The sequence below is a fragment of the Nicotiana sylvestris genome, chromosome 2, assembly GCF_000393655.2.
Source record: "Nicotiana sylvestris chromosome 2, ASM39365v2, whole genome shotgun sequence".
NCBI classification, from domain to species: domain Eukaryota; kingdom Viridiplantae; phylum Streptophyta; class Magnoliopsida; order Solanales; family Solanaceae; genus Nicotiana; species Nicotiana sylvestris.
The window spans coordinates 44,657,261-44,680,515 of NC_091058.1; the positions used below are offsets into that span (position 1 = coordinate 44,657,261).

Genomic DNA, 23,255 nt, shown 5'->3' on the forward strand with positions numbered 1-23,255 from the left:
CCTCAGCTCAAGATCCATGTATAATACGTATCTGTAAATTTGTTATGAAATAAGTACTATTAAAATAGTCAAGATAGTTACCATATGCCCATCTCCTACAAAATCCACCCCTAGTTTTAAAACTGCTCTTCATCACAAGTACTCTGAGTACCAAGAGCATAGCAAATACAAGATATCTAGAATTTAAGTAATTGAAAAAGACAGAAAAAAATGATTCAGTAAGTTAAAGCCATAACAGGTCTACACAAGTGTTCCACTAGACAAGGTTCTCTAACATTGACATTCCTTAGTACCAACCAAATGAAACCAATAAAAAGGCAGCTCTTGTGATCGAAACATAACCGCACCGAAGGTAGTCTTGAAAATTTTACACTATCAGTTTACCTAGAACCGGACACAGCAGCACAGATTACCTCTAGGTTGAACAGCAACCAGTTTTCTTGACATCAGATACTTCTTTACCTATATCAATCTTTTCTCCTTGGGAAGGGACGTTTGCATTTCCATTCTCACCATTCTCTATCGCCTTTCTGCTAACAACGTGATAGATTTCAGTGAGAACTTCAGCAAATGCATTATCTACATTGGTAGATTCGAGGGCAGAAGTTTCCATGAAGTAGAGGGACTCCTTTTCCGCAAAAGACTTTCCGTCCTCAGTCGACACTGCTACCAGATGTCGCAGATCAGATTTGTTTCCGACGAGCATGACAACGATGTTGGGATCTGTATGATCTCTCAACTCCTTAAGCCACCTCTCAACATTCTCAAATGTGGAATGTCGAGTGACATCATACACAAGCAAAGCACCTACAGCACCTCTGTAGTAGGCACTGGTGATGGCACGGTACCTACAGAACAAAGTAATACAGCCGTTATGAAGAGTAAACAAGTGTAGAAGACAATTTAACTTATTCTGATTTACTAACAAGGAATAGCTTATCAGTAAAGATGTAATTATGCGAATTGGTGTGGGCATCACAATATGCAGCTATAGCTGAAATGATACTTTTTATTTTTAATGAAAAGGTAGGGACAACATGATAATTCTAGTGCCAATATTTATTTCCTAGTCCTTTCTTGAGGCATCAGAAAATAAGTTGACCACAATCTTATATAGTTTCCAATCCTCTAATATATCCACTGTAATAGACAAAAAAATTGCATCTCTTCCCCCTTCTCGCCACCCTCCTTACCAAAAGAAAAAAAGAAAAGAAAATTGGAACCTGATGGACTGCTTTACATCTAAAAGAAAAAGGGCAACCCGGTGCACGAAGTATCCCGTACTCACAAAAGGGGGTGTGATGTAAGCAGCCAACTCTGATGCAAGCTTTAGTGGCTTATTCAATGGATTTACATTCTAAAATGGCTCTAAAACAGAGTATTATTGACTATTCAGCAGAGTACATGTCCATCTCTAATGACGACTTTTAGCCATATGACAAACAAAAATAGGCTGAAATCTCATGACTAGATGGGAAAAAAGGAATCGCTCGATGTGAAAGAATTTAACGTTTCCTATTATATTAGAGAGAGAGAGAGAGAGAGAGGAAAGTTTAAGCTCATGCAACACGAATAATGAATGGAAAAAAAAATTAAACATAATACTCCTTTCATCCATTGTATAGGATTTTATTAGACTAGACTGAACATGGAATTTAAGATGTCATCTTATACGTTAAACTAGCAATACTGGAAGAAGGCTATCACATTAGTGATGGGAAGGTTAGTTTGATAGAGAAAGCATCACATATATTTAAGATCTGAATGGTTCAAAGAATTCAAACAATTAAAAGTTGTTAAGAGTGCACAAGAGACCAACAACTTATGTTACCTGGATCATTTACATACATAAAAGTCGGTACTAGATAGTAGATAGTTCTTGCATCTTAGGTTACAATACTGATAGCGGCTAAAGCTGGAAGGTGGTTCTCAGTATCATGGGATTTAGCTATTGAGACTCGCTAGGCTGTCAATGGAAAGATGAGGGGAAAAAGCGGGAAATACTTAACAAAGCTCCCTTTTCTCATTTTAGGTTAGGTCAAACTACTGGTCATGGCATCCACATGTGCTATTTCTTGACTGGTAGAAGAGTATAACTAACAATCAGTCAACCAACCATGCCTCTAGTAAACTAAGAACTGGATAAGCTTACAACAATGTTGGGGAAGTGAAAAATGAAAACACATAATATGTGAATAAATTAGAGGCTAGAGTAGCAACCGAAATGTCCAATTAAAAGTGTGAAATCAGGAATTGGCAAAGTGAGATTAACAGAATATCAATTATGAGCAAATAATCAAATAACCATTTCTATATTCTATTTCTATCAACTCCACCCCAATTATATAAATCTAGGCCAACAATCAAATCACCATTTCTATATTCGATTTCATATGAGCTTCATCCTGATAGTAACTGACACATTCAACCTCAAGCATAATTACAGGGAATAATATGTCCCTCTTGATGCCAGGTAAATTGCAACTAGTTGAGTTCTGCAATAAACAAATAACTAACCCAGACATCTATTTCATTTTCTAATAAGCTAGAAATCTTCAACAATAATGGACAGATCTAAGACTAGAATTAGTAGAAGTCCTTAAAACAACGGAGATTCATCTTACTAAACGCACTGCGTAATCTAATTTGTATCAGCATTCCGTTCCAACCACCCCCTCCATTCCCCCACCCTCCCTTATCACAAGGAGGAAATCAGAATAGATAAAATTTTAAAAAAACATATCACTTTCTCCTTCATATTATTTGTGATTGTAACTATCAGGTTATCCATTACCAAACGAAAGAAAAGGGGAAAACAAACAAGATAGTCAGACAATAGGCTCATCATCCAAACACACGCAAAAAAATTAGAATAGCATCACGATGTCCTTATCCTGAATATGACACTTGAACCACCAAATCTGTGATGCCACCACAATATCTAGCAAGGTAACCCCATCCACCCCACCCCCAGCTAAAGTAGAAAACTCTATGTCAAACTGATATCAGAAAGAAATAATTTTTGGAGACAATCCTTTGAATCAATCACTCTGTTTCAGCCCTTTTATCTGTTTCAGCCCTCTAATTCTTTTTTTGTTATCCATCTGTCACAACATTTGTGATAATTGTTTTTAGCCCTCTAATTCCTCTTTATGTCAATGATTATTGTTAGCGAATATTTTATGTTGACGAAAAGGAAATTTGGAATCATAGGGCACGTATTTGTTGATGTAGGAGTCAACAAATACGTGCACTATGCAAGGCGGTAGATGAGGAGGATCGACCAAGATGAAAGTAGCATGTAAAGCTATCCCGCTGTGCCTTTTCACACCATCTGTAATCAGAGGTATCAGTAAATTTCTAAATGAGTTGTTGAGTTAGAGAGTGGAAAGTTGTCGGAGGTCAAAAGACCCGCATAAAAGAATGATTAATTTGATTGTCTTGATTCTATGCTTTTTCTTTTCTAAGGAAAAAAAAACCTTTTTAGAAGGATCTAATGAAGAAAACTTTAGAGAAGTTGATTCAAAGGATACATTTAGCATGATAATAAACATGTTCATTCAGCCATCTATTACGGACAGCTTTTTAAAATTAAAACTGTAGGGAAAGTTTGAGAAAGTCTTAGTAACAAAAATGTTTGATCGTGCAAGATTAATGGTGTCATATAAAATGGGACTGAGAGACTAACACTTTCATCTTCCCATAGAACACTACCGTTGAACATGGCTTGGAAACTGGTCTACTTAAATTCAACCTTTTTGCCATTACCAATACAGAAACTACCATTTATACCAAAACTAATAGCATGACGCAATCTTCCATGCCTATACCAAAGCATCAGAATGCAGCTGCACATGGCTAATTAATCGTGGTACATGCCTGGTGAGATTGTTACTAAAAATTCTTCTAATAAAAAGGCACTAATCAGCTATTACTACCTTTCAAAAAAGTTGTTGTATCTTGGACATGATCCATGAAGACATCAGTCACAAACATCCTATGATTGCAATGCAATAGTGGGCACTGCACTGCATTTAACTTGACGCCAGCTATATATGAATGAGCTCACAGAATGAAGACAAAATTTAAAGCAAAAAAGTCTGAAACATTTGCAAAGTATAGCATAGAAGAATTTATCATAAAGGTGATGAATTTGACGCTTCCTTTTTGGGCAATAGTCACGGTGGTCCAACAATTGTGTGTACACACACGGAAATTTTACCTTAGAAAGGAAGTCAATTGAGTGTAAAACTAAGAAAGCAAGATGTGGCAGTACATCCAATACATCTAGGGAAAATCTACCTCCAATCTAAAGCAAACATCAAAATATCAAAACACCCCACCACTCCAGATCAAAAAATCCAATATACACCAGATCTATTTGAAATCCCTACATTTAAACCAGTAAAGTACAACACAGAGATAGCATATCATACTCACATTGCCCAAACCAATCACTAAAAGCTAATGTCACACAACTTCCAACAAAATTCAGATCAGGGCTTTGCAATTCTTGAACATAAAGTAAAATTCAGATCAGGGATTTACAATTCTTGAACATAAAACACATGTCTTTCCCAAATCGAAATACACACACACTAGAAATTCCCAAAATACACCAGATCAGAGAAGAATTCGATGCAAGACATTAAAAAAGATACTCAGATCAAGAATAAAAGAATCACAATGGTACCTTTCTTGGCCAGCAGTGTCCCAAATTTGAGCCTTGATGACTTTAGTGTCAACAGTTAAGCTTTTGGTAGCAAACTCAACACCAATGGTAGACTTGGACTCAAGGCTAAACTCATTCCTTGTGAATCTTGAAAGCAAGTTGGACTTCCCCACACCTGAATCACCTATCAATACCACCTTGAATAGGTAGTCATAGTCATCTTCAGTTCTGTACCCACCCATTACTTACTCTCAAAATGTGAATGCCTCAAACCACTGTAAACTTTAGTATCCTGCACAATAAATCTTTTCTCCTTTTTTTTTCCTTACCCTTTTCTTTTTCCAATTAGCAGTGTAAATTTTTGACCCTTTTGGTGGAGAAGGAAACTGGGGAGACGTATGTCTATTAAGCTCTGGATTCCAAATCCACAGAGCAAATATAGGAAAAGGGAACTTTTTCGAAAGGGGGAACTTTGAAAAGACAGAAGAGCCCCTTTAGACTGTAGGGATGTAGGTCATGTGGTTGGCTATTTCAGGTAATTTAGCTAAGATATGGAGGTAGTTTTGTCTTTTGATTAGATTGGTGTGATTATGATTCCCACTTCTTATGTAGTGTATTAAACATGTTTGAAAATTGAAACTAAAAAAGGTGAATTTTTGTCGTTTAAAATTTTCAACATTTAATTGATACAAGTAATCTATATCTATATTTATATTAAAAGGAGAGTGGTGAAGCATGACATTAAGTCAAGTGGCATATTGATAAAATGTCACTTGGCACTTTTAGAATAAAAAAATTATATTTATCTATCTATATTATATTAAAAGGAGAGTAGTATGCATTGTGGTTAAGCCAAGTGGTAAGCTAAAATGAAGCCACTTGGCAATTTTAGGACAATATTAATAATTAGAAATTATATATAGAAACATAATTAATGGAAGTAGTTTAATGAATCTTATACATAATCTAAATAGATCTTAGACAAATCTAATCTATATATTTATAATTAAATTTATATGTATATTTGTATCTATATCTATATTTATATTTATATTTATATATTGATCTACTCATAGATTTTTTTCTATATTAGTTAGAAATATGGAGGTGAAAAAATAATTAAAAACTATAATAGAAAAAACTAAAAATATATAAAGACGTAAATTGAGATAACCTATAACTATTTATACTTTGGAGTAAGTTAAAATATAAAATAAAACTAAAATTTACTTAAGATATTAAGAATTTATTGAGTTTAAAAATTAAATAATTTCAAGCAACAACATAAGATCTTACATAAAATATACAAATTATTTATAAGGTAAGAGAAAAATTAAATAATCAACAAAATATATTTTAATAACAAGAATAATAAATTCATATTAATATTGATAAATCGTGCAAACGAATATTTTATACGTAAATATTAATACAACATTTAGATATAATATGTTCGAACAAATAAGAAAATATTTTTCTATGATTATATTTGAATTAAGTTCAGTTAGTTTAAATTTGAAAGCATAACATAATTTTTTGAAAATATGGTTTAATTAAGAAAATAGAATGATAAAAATTATTTGAATTTGAGATGAGAAAGTTTTTAAATTTTTATCTATATTATATTATAATGAGTGTCGTAAAAATAGATATTAAATTCAAACAGGCTAATAAAAATTCACATGATAATGTAATAATATTAGGTATCGAATAATATAAAGTAAAAAAATAAAGAATAAATAGGGAAAAAATAAAAATTCAGATTTTTTATCATAGAAAAAAGGGTAAAACTTATTTAAATTTGAGATGAGAAAGGTTTTTATATTATACTAAGAAAAGTCATAATTAAGTCCACATAACTCAAGTCTAACAGTTAAAATCAATAACTAAAAAAAAATGAACAATAAAAATAAATTAGAGATAATGTAAGGACATTTATAAATCATAAGTTTAGAAAATAAAATAAAATAAATATACAATACTTAAAAATATTATTCAATTTTAAATAATTTAATTTTTTCGAGCAATGTTTTTAAAATAAAATAAATATTTATTTCATAATTAAAAAAATTATATATATTTATCTTATATTATTAAAGAAAAATAGTTGATAATGATATTAAATAAATTTACAAGTTAATGAAAAGTCACATAAAATGTAATAAGACTATATATTAGATTAAAAAATAGCAAAATTATGTAAAATTATTAGAAATTAAAAGAAAAGACTATTTGAATTTGAGATTAGAAAGTTCTAAAAACTATGACGCGAATGCTAAAATTATGGATAATACCACGAAATTGAAGTCTTAATTATGAAAAATAAAACAATAATAAAAAATAAAAAAATTCAATTACAAAATAAATTTCTAATATAGGTAATTTTACAAAAATTAAATTTGCATCTTAAAACTAAAAAAGAAAGAAAATTATGTAAAGAAATAAAATGACAGCGAAAATATTATACAAAGATATAATATGTTCACATAATTAAGAAAATATTTTCTATGATTAATATCTGAATCGAGTGTATTAGTTTGAGTTTGAATGCATAGCATAATTTTTTAAAAATGCGGTCCATTTTAGAAAATAGAATGATAAGAATTATTTGAATTTGAGATGAGATTATTTTTTTATTTTTTAAAATATTATGTAAAGAACTAAAATGACAGTAAAAATATTACTACAATATTTAAAAATAATGTATTCAAACAATTAAGAAATTTTTTTCTATGATTAAATAAATTTTAAAAATACAAAATAAATGTCTATTATTGGTAATCTTACTAATGAAAATTAAAAATTAAATTGTATCTTATAGCTAAAAAAGAAAGAAAACTTAACTGCATCTAATACAAAATTAATTATAAGAGAACTCAATACATTTGGAAAATTAAAATCAAATAACTTATGTATTAATATTTTAGACTAATTAAAAGTTACAATTTAAAACAAAATATGCCATTATTTTGGCTCTAGGTAAAACATTAATAAAAAAGCTAATTAATATTTGTAGTAGGGAAGAGAATGTACATAAAACAAAATAGAGGTAGTGTGAGGATACTTATACTTTAAATTAATTTAAAAATAGATAAATAAAATAATAAAATTATATTTAAAAATATTACTGATAAATTTAAATGATTAAAATATTATGAATAAGAGGATAAAAGCATAAAAATATACCAAATTTCAAGAATAAAATATTTATTTTTATTAAATACTATTAGAAGGATAAAAAGCAAGACATTAATTTAATTATAAGCTAATAAATAATTATATGATAGTATAATAAGAATAAAGTGATAATAAGAATTTTGATAAGATAATATGATCTAATGTGCTCGAACAAGATGGATCACAATATGGCATGTTTAGCATTCTTTAATATCGGTAACGGAATGAAATACAAGTACCAAAATCAAGGGGTTAGGTTGCTACAATTATATATTAAAAAGATTGGTTGTTCACTACGAGATTTGAACAATAATTTCATATCATGTTTCATAATTAAATTCTCATGTTATATAATTTTTATCTGAGAGGTTTATATTTTAAGGTTATTTGTACATGATTTAAACAACGTACACCGCAATTTGAAATGATTTGTTCGCGCATCGCGCGGGTACTGATACTAGTATTATATTAAAAGGAGAGTAGTGAAGCATATGGTTAAGCCAAGTGGCGTATTGATGAAATGCCACTTGGCACTTTTAGGATAAAAAATTGAGAAAAAATTAATGAGAATCTATATAAAGATTTTGAATTGATAATCTAAATCTTTTCATTGAAATTTCGAAATGGTAACTTTAGACCATAAAAAGAAAGGAGCTTATTTTATGGAATCTGTTTGCATGTACATTGGATGAATTTTTATGGAATTTGTCTGCATGTACATTTATTAATTAATTGGATTTTCATCCAATTAAACTTAAGTGCTTAAAAAATAAAATTAATAATATTGCTTTAGTTATGGTCAATATCAATTAATATTGCCTCTTATATTTACAGTAAGTACATTCTGAAAGCTTTTCAAAAATAAGGATTCTTGCAATTTATTCACTAATCACATGATCCATTTTCTTATATTTTATAATTTTTATATTTTAGAAACATTACACAGAGAAATGAAATGATAGTGAAAATAACGTTACAATAATTAGATATAATGTTTTCACACAAATACAAAAATATTTTTTTATAATTAATATTTGAATTCAATGCAGTTAGTTTAAGTTTGAAAACATAAGATAATTGTTTGAAAATATGTTCCAATATAAATAGAAGGATAGACTTATTTGAATTTGAGATTTAAAAAAAAAATTAAATTACGATAAGAAAAATCATAGTTTAGAATATGAGCAATAGAGTCAAAGTTACTACTAAAATAATTTTTAACTATTATCTGTATATATTAAAATGCGTATGGCAAAGGTGGATATTAAATACAAACAAGCTAATAAAGAGCCACACTAATACTATTAAGTATTTAGTATATAATAACAAAAATAAAATAAACAAATAGAGAAAATCAAAAACTTCATCACAGAGAAAAAATAAGGATAAACCTTATTTAAATTTGAGTTGAGAAAGCTTTGTTTTTTTATATCTATTATGATAAAAAGGTTATAGCGTGGATACGGTCACATCAAGTCTAATAATTAAAATTTAAAAAATATTAAATATTAAATATTAACAATAAGTTAGAGATAATGTAATAATATTTATATAAAAAATTAGTTTAAAAATAAAATATAGTATATATAGAATATTTAAAAATGTTATTAATAAATTGTAATAATTTGAATTTAGAGCATGATAGTAAGCCAAGTGGAGTATTGAGAAAATGCCACTTGGCACTTTTCAGACATAATCTAAATAGATTTAGACAAATCTAATAAGAATTAAGAGAAATTAGATTTGATCAAATTTAATTTATGATAAATATCAGTTAAGATTGCCTCTTATTTTTATTTTTATTATAAATAAATTATGAAAGCTTTTCAAAAATAAGAATTCCTATAATTATTTACTAACCACATGATCTGTTTTCTTCTATTTTATAATTTTATATTTTAGAAGCATTACGTAGAGAAAATATGATATTATTTCAATTGCAGGTAAAATATAAATGTGAAAAAAGCCAATTAGAATTTTATAGCAGGGAAGAGAATATATAAAGACAAAAATAGAGATTGTACGAGGAAGCTCATATTTGAATTAATTTAAAAATAAATAAATTAAATAGTACTTTAAAATATTATTGCTTGATTGAAATGACAAAAGAGTTCCAAGTAAGAGGATAAAAACATAAAAATACATTAAGTTTCAAAAATAAAAATAAAAATATTTATCGATAATTATTAAAAGGGTAATAAGCAAGACGTTAAGTCGATGGTAAGCTAATAAAAGAACACGTGACAGTATAACAATATTAAGTAAGGAATTATACAATAATTATAAACAACGACCAAAAGGAAAAAAATGTGTAAAAGTGTAGAAGAAGATCTGTGTGAATCTGAGGTGAAAAATAAATTGATAGTAAGAACTTTATTAAAATAATAAGATTTAATGTACTCAAACAAGACAGATCACAACATGACATGTTTAGTATTTTTTAATATTGACCGAAAAATAAAATACAAGTAGTAAAATCAAGGGGTTGGGTTATTACAAATATTTTTTTTTAAAAAGGCTATCCACTACGAGATTTGAAATGGTTTTATGTCCAGCTTCTTAATTAATATCTACTGATTATATATAATTTTTATCTGAAAGGTTTATATTTTAAAATTATTTGCACATAAAAAATGGGTATAGATTAAATGGGGGCGACTAAATAGGACGCCCGTGCAATTTTTACGTTACAAACTTGCCAAATCGACATATTTGGGCTCTCAGAATGGGCTTTAAGTTCAATTTTGGCAGGCTTCATTGCAGGAATGCTCAATTCCAATATCAATAGGGCTTGATTTGTAAAATACCGAGCGGCCTAATGTGTAATTTTCCTTTATTTAATGGAATTTTCACCTCCTATAATAAATGTTGATACCTTATTTATTTTAAATAAATACCTTTTTAAAAAATTATATTCCATAGCTACCTTTTGATTTTTATAGCCAAATATCTATTTATGGTTACCTCCTACCCTTAAGCCATAAAATACTCTTTGTATTATTTTTCTCTGTTATTCTTTCGGATTTTTCTCCACCCTTTGTCTCTCATTAGGGTTGTTCACTAGAGTTTATTATATGAGTGCCCGTATTTTCCAATCTTAATTCACCTACAATTTCATTGTTTCCCCGGGCACTAAATTCCTCCGTCTCTATTTTTATCCGACTTCTGAATTCAACAAATCTGAATCTATTTTCTCAGTGACTGCTAATCATTATGCTCTCTTGAGTAACTTCAGCGCTTTCCTCACTGTCTCTGCTAATGACGATGATGAGTCTAGTAAAGCAATTCCAAAAGAATATGTCATCAATGTTGATGAAAGTCAAATACTCAATATAACTTTTTCTCCTTCACCAAACTCTTATGCTTTTGTTAATGGGATTGAGATTGTTTCCATTCCAACTGATCTTTGCGCCAAATTTTGAGAGTATCGAGTCAGAATCGCATCCCTCTTGACGAGACGACATTAGGGTTGTTCTTGAAAAAAGACGAGGGAGTTTGGGGCTGAGCAACTTGAAGAGTCTGTTAATATATTTCAATGTATCTCGTTGTATTTTCATATATTTCATTGTATTCATTATTTTTTTCCCCAGTGTATTTCAATGTATGTCGTTGTATTCCATATATTTCATTGTATTCACTGTCTCGTTGTATTCCATGAATGTATTCATATATTTTTTTAATTAATATAATTTATGTATTCAGATGTATATATGTATTCAAATTGCTCTATTTTTGTTGTATTTATCGGCTGGAAAAAATATTCAGCATATTTTCGATTGAGAATCTTTTTTTATAACTGGAAATACAAATTTTATGTGTTATAATTGAGTTTGTTGAGTTATATTAGGAGTCTATTATGTTAATTGATTCACTTTCCGTTTAAAAACAGCTGAATAGATTATGAATTGCGCTATTTTACGTTACTGTATTCACAAATACATATCGTGAATACAGTCGAATACAATAATCTGTCTAGCTGTAATCCCTTGTTTCATGCCGTGAATACAGTCGAATACAAAAATTTATCTAGCTGTAATCCCATGCTTCACGTCTAGAAATGCTACTGTATTCATGAATACAGTAGCTTAAATACATCGAATACACTCTAAAAAAAATATGAAAACATAGCTATAGGAAGTAATATAGTAAATGATAGCTACAACTAACTAATAACCACTAAAACATAGTGGTTTATGAAAGTTTCTCTTATTTAATCGAGACCAATCGAATAGGAGTAGGCCGACTTTTATCCTTTCCATTGCGGGAGAAATTCAAAAATAGCCAGATTTACAAGTGGTAATTGAAAAATAGTCACAGTTTCAAAAGTAATCGAAATTTAGTCATTTTTCATGTAAAGATAAATCTGAACTAAAAACACTGCTCAAAATCCAGATATTATTCCAGTATAATATACTGGACTTCCAACATAATATAGTGGAGTTCCAGTATAATATACTGGTCCAACATAATATGCTGGAAGTTCATACACATGTGCTCCAACTTCCAGTATATTATGTTGGAACTTTTCGTGTGTTGGAGTTCCAGCATAATATGCTGGAAGTTTATATACAGGTGCACCAATCTCCAGTATATTATGCTGGAACTTTTTGTGTTGCAGTAAAATAATGACTGTTTTTCAATAACTTTGCAAACGCTGACTATTTTTTAATTACAAGTCCAAATATTGGTTTGCTCATGCTATTTTCACTTCAATTGATTTACTTTACATGACCTTCACTGTTGTATTTTGTATTTTTATTCACCGTTGTATTTTGTATTTTTATTCATCGTTGTATTTAGTATAATATGCCGTGATATATTTTGGTAAAATTTAAAGAAGGATTTTGCTAGTCTACTACATGTAGGCTAACAGGGTACAAAATTTTTATTTATTCAAAATACCCTTATCACTTATATAATTTATTGATACCTTTTGGACAATGATGTCTTAAGGTTATTGGAAGACTCTGACAAATAAAAATATATATATCCCTAATAATTGCACATAATGATTTTTTAACTCTAAATACAAATAAGAATATAAGATAAAGCTTTATGGCCGAGATTTTTGTGGAATCCAAAGATGACTAATATGAGAAAATATGGTTTCACTTCCTTAACTATTACACACATCAATTCTTGTCGCACTGGCACCTCATAATTGATTGTAATGATTTTAATATCTTGGTTGTTGAGCAAGGGATTTCATACAATGATTTGTCTCTGCAAGAAAACTAGGGATAAAGCTCTTTTTGTCAATTAAAATTCCTTGGAGACTAGTGCAAATGACATAAATGACCTAAATTTTGGCTCTGGTACGAAAATAGTTTTTAATTCGAATTTTGAAACATGTTGGTTAGAAATTATTGGGCAAGTGTTATGGTAATTCATTAGAATCCTAAAGGTTGCTATAACTTTGCAAGTTATGGTAACCATCACAAAATTCTGATGGTTTCCATAATTTTGCAAGTTATGATGATTATCAAGATTCTCGATGTTTCAAAAATTTAACAAGCGTACTTTAAAATTCTGACTAAAGGTCATTTTCCAAAAAGAAATTTAACGAGGTCAAATTATAAAAGGAAATTTTACTTCCTATAGCAAAAATATACACCATATCTATTATAAACAAAAATTATTTTTAAATATTATTTTCTATAGCTATCTTCTATATTTTATAGTAAAAATAAGTATTTATGGTATATACTACCATTGAGGCATGAAATACACCATTTATGTTTTTGCCCTCTCTTAGAGAGCTGGATATAACTATTTTTAAGGTGATTATCCTTACTGTATTCATGAATATATGGCGCGAATACATGTGAATACATGCGCGTACAGCTGGACTGCCCTGATTTTAGGGCACTTTTTATTGTTGTATTCGTATTCATGAATACAACAGTGCGAATACATGTGAATACATGCACGTACAGCTAGACTATCTTGATTTTAGGTGCTTTTTGCTGCTATATTCATGAATACATGGCGTGAATACATGTGAATACATGCGCGTATAGCTGGACTTGTAATACTCCTCATTAAAAAAACAGGGTAGTTAAGTAATTTGCAACAAAAAATAATATAATAAGAGATAAATTAGGGTCAAAGCCCTACGTTAATTAAACAAAGGAATTGGGGGCAAGCTATTTAACTCGGCAGAAGCAAAAACAAACAGAAGCATCGAAGGCAAAATCACAAAGTTGGTTTGCTCTTTTCTAGCAAACGAATTTACGGAGGAGGAGAATAAGTTAGGTAATTGAATTCTAATTTTTTTTTTGAGACAACAGTAGACGCAGGCAAGGATTTCGTTAGTTAGAGCACACAAATTGATATTTTTCGGTGAGCCTCGCACTTATTCGCGTGGGCAGAGATTTTATTTATTGTTATGGTCTTTTCATTGAACTCATAGAGTCGCTCCATGGTCATTATTTTAGTGTCATGAGTATTCTTTCGTTATTATAGTCTTATGTTGAGTATCGTTCTCATTTATCAAAGTTGGAGATAAATTAGTATTTTCTAGTGGTTAGTTGGTGGTTTAGTTATGGTGGAGACTTGTATTGGTTAATTGACAAGTTGCCAATTGTTTGGTATGATATTAGGATGTTTGGTTGTTGATTTAGGACAGGAAATTTTTTGGGATGGTCCAAAAATAGGGGAAACTCTGTCCGATTTTCTGTAAAATTTCCGATGAGGCTTACTTGGGAGCACTTGCTCCTAAGCGCCGGTCACAATCCTAAATTGGGTCCTGAAAAAAGTTGGTATTAGAGCTTAGGCTTTAAGTCTCGAGGCATGGAGCAATGTTTAGTAGAGTCTTGTTCATGGGTATGTAGACGCTCATAGTTATGATCTTGAGGCTACTAAACATCTAGGAATGTTTTTCTTTCTTTCATTCTTTGATCGTGCGTTGAGATAACTTGAGATTGACTTTGGAATATTTCTTTCGCAGATGGCTAGGACACGCACACCCTTATCTGTTGGACGTGGTGCTACCTGGGGTGGAAGTCAAGTTGGGGTTCATCAAACTAGAAGACAGACTGATCCTCAACCTCAAGTTGGGAACATGGGTCAAACCCAAGCTGTTATGCCAGATCAAGTGCAAGAACAAGGAGTTTAGAATGCTCCACCACCAGTGCCAACTGTTGTACCTATTGTTGCCTTACCTGCAGATGCAGTGGCAAAGTTACTGAATGTGTTTGAGGCATTGGTGCCTACTAAGGGAGGGAGTTCAGCTCCTCAGGCTACTTTACAGACAAAAGCACCTGCACAGACTCGGACTTTCAGGAATAAGGAAGTATCCCTACAAGAGTTTCTGAAATTGAAATCACCAAAATTCACAGGTTCCGATAATTCAGCAGATCCTCAAAGTTTCTTGGATGGGACACTTAAGGCATTACGTGCTCTTGGATGTTCTAGTGAGAGAGTCGTGGAGCTCGCATCATACAAACTAGAGGATATGGCCAACGCCTGGTATGAAACGGTATTGCTAGGAAGGCCAGCAGGAGCACTACCATTAACATGGGACGAGTTCACTAAGTTGTTCAAGAATCATTTTCTTCCAAACAGTCCGATGCAACAATATGCTAGAGACTTTAAGAGATTGGTTCAGACTCCAGATATGGATGTGTCAACATATAACACTAAGTTCTGTAAGCTGGCTATATATGCTCCTCACTTGGTTCCTACCGAAGAAGCTCGAGTTCAGAGGTTTGTTGATGGATTGGTTGGTCGTCTATACATTGTAGAAGCCCCGCAGATGAAGACTTTATCCTACTCTGATGTAGTCGATCTTGCTAGAAAGATTGAAAACAAGGGACGTGAGGAGCGTGCAGCTAGTGATTTCCGTAAGAAGGCTAAGACAGGAGGGGCTTTCAGTAGTGGTTTTAGTGAAAATAGAAGAGCAGGAAATCAGGGACAACAACAACAACAACATGGTTCTCAGACAGGGACACACATGTCTTCACAGTCCACATACAGACCACATTACAGACAAGGTAATAGGGGACCATCTTCTTTTGGACATCGTAATTCTGGGCAGATATATGCCACTACTCCAGTCTGCCAAACTTGTGGTAGATCACATTTGGGCCAATGTCGTGTTCTAACTGGAGAGTGCTTTCGGTGTGGGTAGTTGGGTCATCACTTGAGGGATTGCCCTTAGCCTCTGAGAAATTTCAACCAAGCTTTTATTTAGTCAGCTGCACCAACTCAGACTACTCGTAATACTTCAGGTGCTAAAGGTGCAGGAAATAGAGGTCGAGGTACTGGAAACCGTGCTACTGTGAATCAAGGACAAGGAAATATTGGGAGAGGTCAGGCGAGAGTTTTTACATTTACTAGACAGGATGATCAGGCCTCGAATGTAGTGGTTACAGGTATTCTTTCTGTCTGTTCATTTGATGCACTTGCTTTGATTGATCCGGGATTTACTCACTTTTATGTGTCCTCGTACTTTGCTTTGAGATTTAGTAGACAACCCGAGCTATTGAATGATCCTTTTCTAGTTGCTACTCCTGTTGGAGAGTCTCTATTAGCTGAATACGTGTATCGTGCTTGTCAGATTCGGGTTGAGGGTAGAGATACTCTAGCTGACCTTATTGTACTTGATATGATTGACTTTGACATACTGATGGGAATGGATTGGTTATCTTCTTGCTATGCTATAGTCGATTGTCATGCAAAGATATTAAGTTTGAGATACCAAATGAACCCAGTTTTATTCTAAGAGGGAGTCAGGTTCCAGAGACTTGCAAAATTGTATCTTTTATGAAGGCTCAACGACTTCTAAAGAAGGGTTTCTTGGGTCTCTTAGCTATTGTAAATGACACAAGAAAGGAAGCAGTTAGTATAGAAAATTTACAGTAATGAGAGAATTTTTTGATGTATTTCCTGAGGATTTACCAGGATTGCCTCCAATACGAGAAATAGATTTTGGTATTGATTTGCTACCTGACACACAGTCCATATCGAATGGCACCAGCAGAGTTGAGGGAGCTAAAGCAACAGTTACAAGATTTGTTAGATAAGGGTTTTATTAGACCTAGTGTATCACCATGGGGTGCACTAGTACTGTTCGTAAAGAAGAAAGACGGATCCCTGAGATTGTGCATTGACTACAGGCAGTTGAACAAGATAACAATACGCAATAAATATCCCTTGCCTTGTATAGATGACATGTTTGCTTAGTTACAAGGAGCTGCCCACTTTTCAAAGATTGACCTCCGTTCTGGTTATAGTTAACTTAGAATCAAAGATGAAGATATTTCTAAGACTGCTTTCAGAACTCGATATGGGCACTATGAGTTTCTTGTGATGCCTTTCGGACTAACAAATGCTCTAGCTGCATTCATGGATTTAATAAATAGGGTGTTCAAGCCGTTTCTGGATAGATTTGTAATAGTATTTATTGATGACATACTGATATATTCTCGTAGCCAAAGAGAACACGAGAATCATCTCAGGACTATGTTGTAGACATTGCGAGAACATCGACTTTATGTTAAGTTCTCGAAGTGTGAATTTTGGCTAGACTCGGTAGCAATTTTGGGGCATGTTGTATTCAAAGATGGACTTATGGTAGATCCTAAGAAGACCGAAACTGTGCAAAAATGGCCCAGACCTACTTCTCCTACAGAGATTTGCAGCTTTTTAGGCTTAACAGGCTATTACAGGCATTTTGTACAGGATTTCTCCAGAATAGCAGCGCCGTTGACCAAGCTAACACAGAAAAATGCAAGTTTCAGTGGATGGAGGAATGTGAGCAGAGCTTTCAGAAGCTCAAAACGTGTCTAACAACTGCACCAATATTAGCCTTACCATCAGGTTCTGGAGGATTTTCAGCATTCTGTGACGCCTCGAGGGTGAGATTAGGATGTGTTCTCATGCAAAATGGTCGTGTTATTGCTTATGCTTCGAGACAATTGAAAAGGCACGAGCAAAACTATCCTACACATAATTTGGAGATGGCTGTAGTGGTAATTTGCTCTAAAAATTTGGAGACATTATCTATACGGCGAAACTTGTGAGATTTATACTGACCATAAAGGTCTGAAGTATATCTTTCAGCAGAGAGATCTAAATCCTCGGCAGCATCGTTGGATGGAACTACTTAAAGACTATGATTGTTCTATTTTATATCATCCTGGAAAAGCCAGTGTGGTGGCTGATGCATTGAGTAGAAAATCTATGGGGAGTTTGGCACATATAGCCCATGCAAAGAGACTTTTGGCCAAAGATATTCACAGACTAGAAGATACAGGTATCAGATTTAGTGTCGGAAATTCAGAGGTATTGTTGGCTGTGAGCACGTGATTTTTGCTTCACGGAAACTACTCCAAAATAAATCGAAAAAAGAAATAAAAAAAGTTACCTTCGGGTATAATTTTGAGAATTTGCGTGACGTTTTGATAATTGTTCTGTCCGTAAATGCTCGCCTTGCTATAGTTAAAAATACAAAAATACATGTTGCATGCATTTAGGAATTAGTGGTGCATTTACGAATTAATTAACCATAATTTGGTTATAAGAAAATCACAAAAATATGCACGTATATTTCTTGTCATTGTGTGATGTTATTTTTTTTTAATATTGTGTGTTAATTATTATAGGTGTTAAATAATATGGGTGTAATTTTATTTTTGATTTTATAATTTGTTTAGGATTTTGGTTTAAGTTTGATAATTAAAAGAAAGAAGGAAAATGGGTAAAAATAAGGGAAATCGGGATTGGGCCACCATAGGTGGACCCAAATCCAGGCCCAAAACAACCCCACATCCGGTCCAATTTGGTCAAGCTTCGAGACGCCTCAAACGGCGTCGTACCGGTTCCTTTTAATTGGAGCCGTTGGATTAAATTGATCCAACGACCAGGATCTCATCGCCCTTACCCGTTCCCTGAACCCGACCCGTTGCCTGGTTCGAACCGACCCCCTACTTAACCAAACGACGCCGTGTTAATTAACTCCCCTAATCCTGGCCATCGATCTTGATTGATCCAGCGGCCAGGATTAAACCACTCACCTCGTATATAAGGCCCAATCCATCACCCTACGCCCCAAACCAAACCCCCCCTCGCCCACTGTTCATCTTCGTCCCAAAACCCCCCTCTCAAACCCTAGCTGCCTTAGGATTCCCCTACCGTAAACTCGGCAACCACGACTCCGATGACTACCAAAATAACACCCCTGATGCACCCAACCACCCTGAACACAAATCCGTTAACCATTTACCTTGAATCACCCTACAGCTTCTCGAATCTTCAATCGAAGATTCGAGCAAAAATCAGATCTACACCCACTGACCCCAAACTCATACCACAACACCTCCTGACCTTCCTCACCCCCTGAATGACCTTGGTTCTGTTCGAATCTAACCATAAAGGCTCGAACCCATAATTCGAGCCCAAGAACCCTAGAACTCATATCTATAGGGGTCTGTCCAAATCAACAAAAGGATCGGGGTCTAATAGACTTTAACCGAGGTATACTCAGTTGAGAACACTTCGATTAAAGTCCATTCGACCCCAAAAATGGCCGATTCCAAGTTCGAGCCTGGGTCAGTTTTGATTTCAAATCCCTGAGGTAATTTTTCCCTTTTCTTTTGTTCTCCTATGAATTTTATTTGTTTTTCATGTTTAGTTTGGTCTGTTTCTGATTTTCTGTCGAACTCTGTGAATCCTGAGGTAATGTTTCGTTTGTTTTGGTGTTTTAATGATTTCCTGCTGTATATTATAGCTTGTATAGTCGTTTAAATAAGTGTCGTCAATTACTTTGTTTGAAATTAGAGGAAAAACAGGACAGTAGCTCATTAATACCCTCCAAGTATGTTTGCCCGGACAGTAGCTCATCAAAATCTGTATGCCAACTTATAATGAACCTGTTGAATATGTTCAGTTTTGTCTGTGAACTAGGCTACTCATTCATTCAGTAACCTCATGATCTACATAGAAGCCTGTTCATTATTCATCACTACTTCGAGCTTAGCCTGTTGGCTGTTGTCTTTTGCATTTGTTGGCTCTGAGTTGGTCAGGATTGACTCCCAATATGACCAACTCATTTGGGTTTGATTGGCACCTTTGTTTGATTGAGTTTGAGTCATTGGTTGAACTTAGGTTGAGAATTGGGCATAACTGTAGAAGTTTAACAAATCAACCTGAAATCAGTGTTTGGCTTAAGCTGATTAGCTAGCAGTCAATGATTAGTTGAATTTAGAGGGGTTTATATACTAACTATTAAGGGGTAGGGTAACAAGTAATATGCAAAGGGTTAAGGGGTAATTTTGGGAGTTAGTAGCATGTTAACAGGCTGTTAAAGCTGGGGTCTGCCTAGGGGTCATTTGTTAAACTTATTTTAATGACAATGGGGAACAAAACAACAAGCATGGGAATTAAGTGAATATTATAATACACCCATGACTCTTGATTGAAACAAATAAGACAAGCATGGGGAACAATATAGTGGGCATCAAGAAAGACATTTAGGCATGGGGGTTTAAGGGGTATGGGCAGAATAAAGGCTGAAGGGATCAAGGCAGCCTGGGGGCTTGCCATTTTCTGGCTTATAAATAGGCTGATTTAGAGTTAGGGAGGGGCTGGACAGTTTTTAAGTTTGAATAGAGAAAAGAAAAGCAAAAACAAGGCTAGTCTTTCAACCTTTAGAGGACAGTCTGTTTTCAGAGTGATATAGAGTTAAGAGTGTGCTGGATTTTGAAAATAACAATCAGAGGCTACTGCTTTTCTGCATCTATTTCCTTCTCTGCTTTGCCTGTATTTGTTTTGGGGTAATGCTGGGCTGCAAACTGGGTTCTTTGTCTTGGTGTTAAAAAAATCTGACTGCTGGGTTGTGTTGCTGCGGATTGCTGTTTTTCTTGTTGCTGCTGTTGCTGTGTATGCTACTGCTGCACTGATCATTCCTCTTCTTCTTTTGATTTCCTATACCAGGTACACAACTGATACACTGTTCAATGTAGGCTGAAATTTGAAACATGAATGCAAAAAATGAAGAGCTGAAGTTTTTTTTCCGAATCTGTTTCAGTCTGTATATTGAACATTAAAGTTGTATGTATAATAGTTCATATCTTCTATTAGGATAATGAGGGTAGTCATCATGTATAACTAGACATCACGTATGGAAACTTAGTATCACCTTATGTATGTATGTTGGTAGATAGAAAAGAAGTGATAGTGTAGTAAGCAATATCTGAAATTTTAGCTGTGTTTGTGATTAGCATATCTTCTAACGCATGTTAAGTGTTAAACTGTCCATTGCTAGTTAATCTCACTCCATTTAGTAGGCTTCCTCGCTATAGCTTGCAACAATACCGTTAGAATAAAATAACACCAGTTTCCATTTCAACCTCATAAATGTTGGGCCTGAGTAGTGAACTAACAGCCCCTTATCGGAAAAGGAATGGCCTAGGTCCAGTCCATACAGTGTGCGCTGGGCCTGGGCCCGTAATATCTAAGCGACTGCCCATATACGCGTTCATGTTTCGGATTTTGCAAATCATATTCGGAACCCGACTATAACTAACTTGTAAGCATGTAAATAAAGTTGGACCGTTCTTCTTCTTTCATTATTAGAGACAAACTCAATAGAAAACATAGCCACTATAGGACGACCTTTTAAATAAAAATGAGACGAGCCTCGCCAAATAAAATGCACAGATTGTGGGGCCCTCACAAAAATGTATGTGTTGATTACTTAGAACTCGGGATAGGCCATTCAGCGAACTCCACGGCTTTACCCAAAATAATAATACGCTAATCGCTTTAGGCGCGCATTTTAATAAATCTGACCTTCTTAAACTCGGGTGCACATTTATGTAACCCAAATCCAAATCTCAACGGAGTCGAAATGTGTCTCTAATCATGGGTACATTGATTGTGACGTGGTCCGAGATGCATGTCCATAACGTTGCAAATTCCTTTTAAAAAATAAGGATGAGATGAGCCTCGCCGAATAAAAATATAAAATTGCGGGGCCCTTGGTAAATATTTGCTTTGAAATTGCTTAGACTTCGGGATGGGCCGTTTAGCAAAATTTCACGGCCCTACCCAAAGTAAATGATACGCTAGTCGCTTTAGGGGCGCCTTTAATAATTTAATTTTCTTAAACTCGGGTGCACATTTATGTGACCCAAATCCAAATCTCAACAGAGTTGAAATATGTCAACAACCACGGGTGCATTGATGTGACGTGGTTGGAGATGTATTTTCATGATGTTGCAACTCTTCATAAAAAAAATATATATATATAATAATGACAAAAGCGGTTAAAAGTTAAAACTTGCACATGAGCTCATAATTATATAAAATCAGATAAACAAGCCGAATATGACAGTGGAGCGACCGTGCTAGAACCACGGAACTCGGGAATGCTAATACCTTCTCCCGGGTTAACAGAATTCCTTATCCGAAATTCTGGTTCGCGAACTGTTAAACAGAGTCATTCTTTTCCTCGATTCGGGATTAAATTGGTGACTTGGGACACCCTGAATCTCCCAAGTGGCGACTCTGAAATAAATAAACAAATTCCGTTTCGATTGTCCTTTAATTGGAAAAACTCCTTCACCCCTCACGGGGACGGAAAAAGGAGGTGTGACAGCTCTGGCGACTCTGCTGGGGATAAATAGCCTGAACCACTGGTTCAGGGTTAGAAATTCGAGCTTAGAATAATTGTCATTTTTTTTGGCTTTGTTTATTATTTGATATTATCATGAGGTATGTGCTTCATATGCCGATGATATGTGTTACCGCTTTGATATTATTGACTGTATATATAAACTGTGCCGAACCCTTCTCTTCTTACCTTCGGGGATGCTGCTCACTGGTTTGAGACTCCCTGTTCTGTTAGTGTCATACCCAAGTAGAAAGAGGCTCGGATAAGTTACAAAGTCGGACGATCCCGCGTGTCCCCGGTACGTAACCCCCTCCTCGACTCGAGTTGTCCGCTCGGGTAAGCCAGGTCTAGAACAAAACCCAGTTTTGAAACTTAGTAAAACATGACTTCATGCCGGATCCCTAGTAGGAAACGTTTATTTGCATCATGTTGCATTTGACTTAGGGGGGCTCAACACAGGGGTTGGGCCCGTCTAGGAAAAGCAACCGGGAACAAAAAGACCATCCTGCTGCATCTTGTCTGTTGGCGCATTTAATTTGCTTCGAATTTGCATGTTGACCGGTGGGTGAAAACGGGAATTTTGAAAAAAATTGAGAGTTGCTCATTTAAGAAAAACCAATGTCCAAATTGCCAAAATTTTGATTTTTGAAGAAAGAAAATTGGATTCGTGATTTAATTAATTTTTCTTAGCCGAACTACGTCGGTTTGATTCTCACCGGATGTGAGATACGTAGGCAACCCTTATCGGGTCCAACTTCCTATTTTTGCAAAAAAAAAAAAAAAAACGAT

The 23,255-nt window shown here is 33.7% G+C and overlaps 2 protein-coding genes across 2 annotated transcripts; one reads left to right on the forward strand and one right to left on the reverse strand.

Annotated features, from left to right (window-relative positions):
* Positions 1-38: 38 nt before the first annotated feature.
* LOC104247391 (ras-related protein RABA1d) lies at positions 39-5,101 on the reverse strand. The gene is made up of 2 exons (XM_009803404.2): positions 4,694-5,101; positions 39-848 (listed from the first exon to the last, which is right to left on the reverse strand). The coding sequence occupies exons 1-2, from the start codon at positions 4,912-4,914 to the stop codon at positions 416-418; spliced, it is 654 nt and encodes a 217-aa protein (XP_009801706.1). The 5' UTR covers positions 4,915-5,101; the 3' UTR covers positions 39-415.
* Positions 5,102-14,798: 9,697 nt separating this feature from the next.
* On the forward strand, positions 14,799-16,574 carry LOC104247399 (uncharacterized). The gene is made up of 3 exons (XM_070165723.1): positions 14,799-14,916; positions 15,019-15,843; positions 16,081-16,574. The coding sequence occupies exons 1-3, from the start codon at positions 14,799-14,801 to the stop codon at positions 16,572-16,574; spliced, it is 1,437 nt and encodes a 478-aa protein (XP_070021824.1).
* Positions 16,575-23,255: the final 6,681 nt, after the last annotated feature.

Coding starts and splice junctions, on each gene's coding strand:
- LOC104247391 (XM_009803404.2), bottom strand. CDS start 4,914: ATGGGTGGGTACAGAACTGAAGATGACTATGACTACCTATTCAAGGTG. Junction 849..4,693: donor GACACTGCTGGCCAAGAAAG/GTACCATTGTGA, acceptor TTTGTTCTGTAG/GTACCGTGCCATCACCAGTG.
- LOC104247399 (XM_070165723.1), top strand. CDS start 14,799: ATGGCTAGGACACGCACACCCTTATCTGTTGGACGTGGTGCTACCTGG. Junction 14,917..15,018: donor ACCTCAAGTTGGGAACATGG/GTCAAACCCAAG, acceptor CCTTACCTGCAG/ATGCAGTGGCAAAGTTACTG. Junction 15,844..16,080: donor CAGACCACATTACAGACAAG/GTAATAGGGGAC, acceptor GTAATACTTCAG/GTGCTAAAGGTGCAGGAAAT.